We start from the raw sequence: 5973 nt of genomic DNA on the forward strand, positions 1-5973 counted from the left end.
ATTGCAATGCTGAAAAAGCATTTTCAGTGACAATGTTTGGATTTGAAATCAAAATAATGGATAAATGTTGTGTTTGTGGTAAACAGCAACGGATCAGGAGCAGACTCCTGCGTGAAAGCTGCTTCCCCTCTCACAAGAGACACCTTAGGGGCCGTTCACATGTCGTGCCTAAAAACGCGTGGAAAACGCTAGGCGCGCCGCTTTCTGCTTTTTCCCAAAGCGTTCGGGCGCTTGCGCTCCGGAGGCGTCTGCCGTTGCTAAGCAATCATGACCTGCGCTGTCCATGAAGACGCGGAAGTTTCAGCAAAGGATAAATGGATTTGCAGCACTAAAAATCGCTTGCAGTAGCTCTACTACTAAATTTATTTAAAAAATGGCTATCCCTGTACAGCTATGATCAGCTGTTCCTTCATCTTGGCTGAGCTTTCAATGTTGTTACGGGAAAGGATGAAGCTGATTGGTTGGTTCTTGTCACATGACCCGCGGTGCGCTTGCGGCATTCTGAAAAGTTGAAATGTGTTTATCTCGATGCGGCGCGGTCGCGCCTGGAAAAAATGAGCGCGTCGCTTCCATTATGAGCGCGCCTGCCGCGCGTCTACATTTGAAATAACGAACTTGAGCGCGCAAAAGACGCGATATATGAACGGCCCCTAATACAGCTATAGAAGTTATTCATTCCAGAGCAGTGAATGATTTTCTGTTTTTATTTTATTGTTTGGGTCATATTAACAGCGTAGACTGCAGTATAGGTAATCTATAATACACTGCTGTCACAGATCTAATATAAACATGTGATTTCTTTCCTAGCTGTTTACCTTCACAGACATAACCAACTGTTTTTGTAACTCATGTGTGTTTTTAACACAAACTTTTGTGTATTTGACAGTTTAAGCGCAATAAGACATGAAAGAGAACTTAGTTTAGTACTCCATGCCGTGTGATGGCCACTTTTTATGCGCACGCTTCAGATGTGTGCGCTCAAAAAAAACATCTATCAGAAGTTTAAACTAATATGGTTTAAAATGCATGATTTCAGTGCGATAGACATGATAATCAAAACCAAACAGATGTTTTTAGCAGACATCTGATATACAGCTGTAAAGGTACAGCCCTACTCTGGAAAAGGGGGCAGGAAGCAGCAGGTCATTTGCATTTAAAGAGACATGCATGAAAACAGCGTGTTTCCACTTCCACTCAAAATAGGCATTTTCAAAATGATATAATAAATTATCTGTGGGGTACTTTGAGCTGAAACTTCACAGACACATTCTGGGGACACCTGAGACTTATATTACATATTGTAAAAAGGGACATAATAGGTCCCCTTTAATACGTCTTAAAGGCACAGAACAAACAGTTTGTTTAATTTTAAAGGAACAAAGACAGGTTCAGACAGGTTCATGACTGTTTTGCTTCAATAGGTGTTGACTGACATTTTAAATGGAATCAGATCCACAGCTGGCTAGTACATAAAAGAAGATTTTTTTCATTAGATAGACAAAAACAGTTATGATGCACAGAAGCAAATCAGTCATACAGGTTTGGAACGACATGAGAGTGAGTAAATGATGAGAGAATTTTCATATTTGGCTGAACTATCCCTTTGAAGTGACAAAAAGTGTTGAATACGGTCACATTAATTGGCATTCAAATTATGTCTCATCGGTTCTTCTGACTCATCAACAAACTTAAAAGCCAAAAGTGGGCGCATTTCTCCAATAATCCAGAAGGAACTGACCCGGAGTCCTCGCAGAGTTTCGACTTCCTCTCGACCTCCTCGACACATCAGCTTCTGAATCTTCACCAAGAGGAGCTGCTGGGCTCTGGGGAGGAGGTGACAGCTAAGTTCACTTTACAGCTTCTCGTCACAGCCAACAGATATAAAAATGCACGCCCACACACTCACCTACGCACTGACAAGACAATCTGCAGGTGTGTTTTTAACACAAACTTTTGTGTATTTGACAGTTTAAGCGCAATAAGACATGAAAGAGAACTTAGTTTAGTACTCCATGCCGTGTGATGGCCACTTTTTATGCGCACGCTTCAGATGTGTGCGCTCAAAAAAAACATCTATCAGAAGTTTAAACTAATATGGTTTAAAATGCATGATTTCAGTGCGATAGACATGATAATCAAAACCAAACAGATGTTTTTAGCAGACATCTGATATACAGCTGTAAAGGTACAGCCCTACTCTGGAAAAGGGGGCAGGAAGCAGCAGGTCATTTGCATTTAAAGAGACATGCATGAAAACAGCGTGTTTCCACTTCCACTCAAAATAGGCATTTTCAAAATGATATAATAAATTATCTGTGGGGTACTTTGAGCTGAAACTTCACAGACACATTCTGGGGACACCTGAGACTTATATTACATATTGTAAAAAGGGACATAATAGGTCCCCTTTAATACGTCTTAAAGGCACAGAACAAACAGTTTGTTTAATTTTAAAGGAACAAAGACAGGTTCAGACAGGTTCATGACTGTTTTGCTTCAATAGGTGTTGACTGACATTTTAAATGGAATCAGATCCACAGCTGGCTAGTACATAAAAGAAGATTTTTTTCATTAGATAGACAAAAACAGTTATGATGCACAGAAGCAAATCAGTCATACAGGTTTGGAACGACATGAGAGTGAGTAAATGATGAGAGAATTTTCATATTTGGCTGAACTATCCCTTTGAAGTGACAAAAAGTGTTGAATACGGTCACATTAATTGGCATTCAAATTATGTCTCATCGGTTCTTCTGACTCATCAACAAACTTAAAAGCCAAAAGTGGGCGCATTTCTCCAATAATCCAGAAGGAACTGACCCGGAGTCCTCGCAGAGTTTCGACTTCCTCTCGACCTCCTCGACACATCAGCTTCTGAATCTTCACCAAGAGGAGCTGCTGGGCTCTGGGGAGGAGGTGACAGCTAAGTTCACTTTACAGCTTCTCGTCACAGCCAACAGATATAAAAATGCACGCCCACACACTCACCTACGCACTGACAAGACAATCTGCAGCAGGCAATAGACAATGTTCACACTTGTTTTGAAACCACTATAATGGCCACTCAGTTTTCAGTCCTCACCTGGAGTAGCTCGGTAAGGTGCCTCTCTCCGTGTCCTTGTTGGTGAAAGGGTCCACGCGGGCGCACAGCCACTCACATTTGCCCTGGTGCATGGTGTCCAGAACATGGAGCACCTCGTCACATCGTACGTTCAGTGAGCAGTTGTCCAACTGGCTGGAGATGTTCAGATTGAGACGGATGTAGAAAGAGTCTCCGGATACCACTGTGCCATCTTCAATGTCCTTCAGCAGCCGCCTGTAGCCTGGAAACAAGAAAGCAGGGTCAAAACAGGGACCCAATAAAGAGCACAAGAGCCACTGAGGTGCTGAGAAGTGACCCTGAGAACAGTTTGTTGTGCATGCAACTGAACACAACACTGAATAAGATGGGGTGTGTAATGGAAACAGAGGAGCAGCACATTTGATTCAGACACAGCTGTCGGCTAAAAGACCAAAGCCTCGTCTTTTCTTTAGAGTGTGAATATGTTATTAGGTTCCTCCCAGAGTGGCGTAGGACTTTTTGAAGTATTGGGCCTTCTAACCTCCTCTTATGCACACTGAACTCTTAAAAAAAAGCATCCTCTTTTTAAGAGAGGTCTGAGCTCACCATCATAGTTAGACTTGTAATGGAGATGCACTTGTCCGGTGCATCTCTGCAGGGTCCAGTGAGTTTCCTCTTTGGTGCAGGTGTCCAAAGCCACACTCTGAGCTTCTCCACGAACATTGCCTTCCAACTAGGGGATAAATGGAACCAAGCGGGAAAAGATTACCACTACTACAGCAGCTTTTTTGTTATTTTGGTTGTGGAACATATGCAGGAGTTCAATCCCACCATTAAAAGATGATGTCCGACTTTAACTCCGGCCTGGTCTGTTTCAGAACCAGACTGGACAGAGGACACAAAGATGCCGCTATCATTTCCACCAATCAGAGTGATGTCCGACAGAAGGTTTTCTCCGGAGAGAAAAAGACTCTGCACTGGCCGCAATGTGTTTTGCGGAGGGCCCGAGGTCAATGAAGGACGAAACGGTCTGGAGAAAGAAAAAGGGCGCATACACAGATCAAAGAGGAGTGATAATATAGATGTACAAATTGACATGACAGAGAGAAGATTTATTTCTCAAGGTCGCCAAAATGGAAAGTTGATTCACCGCCTCATGGAATGATTATAAATAACACTATGATTATAAGTAAACATCAAAATACCTCTCCAAAGAGAATTTCCTGAAGATGTTATTGACTTGCTCCAGATCATACGAGTCCATTGTCTCAGACTGGTGGGAAGATGAAGATGAATGGATGGATGAAGGCCCGTAGGAGGAAAAGTCTAAGTCATGGTCATCTACAGTAAAGAAAGAGACATTTTTACAAAGGAGGCGAGTCACTTAAGTGTATGATTTAGCGGTGAGTGGGTGAAGTAAATTGATTTATGCGTGTTCATACCCATGTCGGCATTGTCTCCACTGTCAGTATCTGCAGTGTCTGAAATGGGAATACTGAAAGAGAGATACAGCATAGTGAACTTTACTCTACAATGCCACCAACAATTCACTATGACTTTACCAAAGTTGGGAAATGCATCCTAAATAATCCACAAATAAGTAACAATATCCATTTAACTTTTTGTTACAATTACACCCGTTCAAAATGCTGTAAGACAACTAGTTTTAAAAACAAATTTCATAGTTTATACAAATCAGACACATTGAACTAACCATGATAATTAGGAACTATCCATGGTTTTACGAGTGTTTGCACTAGAAAAACTCATTCTTAACAAGTACTGTTGTTTTACACAGAAAATAATATATAAAGCATTAGGTATAAACACATTTTAATTGAATGTGTACTGTGTGTAAGGTAAAATAATAATAATTTACATATATTTATTTATGTAGTTTGCATTATTGTTTATTTTATTGATTTATTCAAGTCAGCATCTAAGACTATTTAATGGCAAGAACTCAATAAATATATTTTAAATGTTTAGCAATAATACATGTTTTATAAAAACAAGTCAGCATGGTCTTACTATAAACACCGCTGTTAAACCAGGGTCACTATGGAATATGGTAAACATATCATTAATAATAGAAAGTATATTCTTTTCTTTTGATCAGTGTGTATGTTACATAGAGCTCTGATTTGAATTACCATTTGTATTGAGAGTTTGGGTTCTCCTTGCTTCTCCTGACAATGGAGTTCTGGTCTGGAGGCTCAGGCACGGTGGACAAGATACTGTCATTACGGCATCGCAGCTGAAGAGACAAGCACAAACACGCCATTTGCCTTCAAATTAAAGCTACTTGGAGAGATATACAAATTAGATGAAAATGCATTAAAGCCTACATTTTTATAGCAGATCTCTGCAGGAGAAATCACTGCACTGGCACTGTTAAGACTTATGTGTTCAGTAGCTGCAGGTTCTAACAGATCTCCATTTGTGAAAGGCATGGCTATAATGAAAGATGAAATAAAAGGAAACCAAGCTTACAGGAAATTCTTTTTGAAAACATTCAGTGAACAATACCATACAATAACTACATATGTGACCCTGGAGCACAAAACCAGTCTTAAGTCGCTGGGGTATATTTCTAGCAATAGCCAAAAATACATTGTATGGGTCAAAATTATTGATTTTTCTTTTATGCCAAAAATCATTAGGATATTAAGTAAAGATATTTTGTAAATTTCCTACTGTAAATATATTAAAACTTCATTTTTGATTAGTAATATGCATTGCTAACAACTTCATTTGGACAACTTTAAAGGCGAATTTCTCAGTATTTAGATTTTTTTTCCACCCTCAGATTCCAGATATTCAAATAGTTGTATCTCGGCCAAATATTGTCCTATCCTAACAAACCATACATCAATGGAAAGCTTATTATTCAGCTTTCAGATGATGTATAA

The 5973-nt window shown here is 39.9% G+C and overlaps 1 protein-coding gene across 2 annotated transcripts in view; it reads right to left on the bottom strand.

The window, feature by feature from the left end:
* LOC107753502 (caspase recruitment domain-containing protein 11-like) overlaps positions 1 to 5973 on the bottom strand; it is a 32716-nt gene that overhangs the window by 7162 nt on the left and 19581 nt on the right. For both annotated transcript variants that reach the window (XM_016569657.1, XM_016569661.1), the window contains exons 11-18: positions 5410 to 5516; positions 5215 to 5318; positions 4504 to 4556; positions 4267 to 4402; positions 3893 to 4091; positions 3668 to 3794; positions 3083 to 3323; positions 2821 to 2905 (exon numbers count right to left, since the gene is read on the bottom strand). In XM_016569657.1, coding sequence (XP_016425143.1) covers positions 2821 to 2905; positions 3083 to 3323; positions 3668 to 3794; positions 3893 to 4091; positions 4267 to 4402; positions 4504 to 4556; positions 5215 to 5318; positions 5410 to 5516 — 1052 coding nt within the window. The remainder of the gene's footprint in view (positions 1 to 2820; positions 2906 to 3082; positions 3324 to 3667; positions 3795 to 3892; positions 4092 to 4266; positions 4403 to 4503; positions 4557 to 5214; positions 5319 to 5409; positions 5517 to 5973) is intronic.

The sequence above is a fragment of the Sinocyclocheilus rhinocerous genome, unplaced genomic scaffold, assembly GCF_001515625.1.
Source record: "Sinocyclocheilus rhinocerous isolate Xijiao unplaced genomic scaffold, SAMN03320098_v1.1 scaffold1303, whole genome shotgun sequence".
NCBI classification, from domain to species: Eukaryota; Metazoa; Chordata; class Actinopteri; order Cypriniformes; family Cyprinidae; genus Sinocyclocheilus; species Sinocyclocheilus rhinocerous.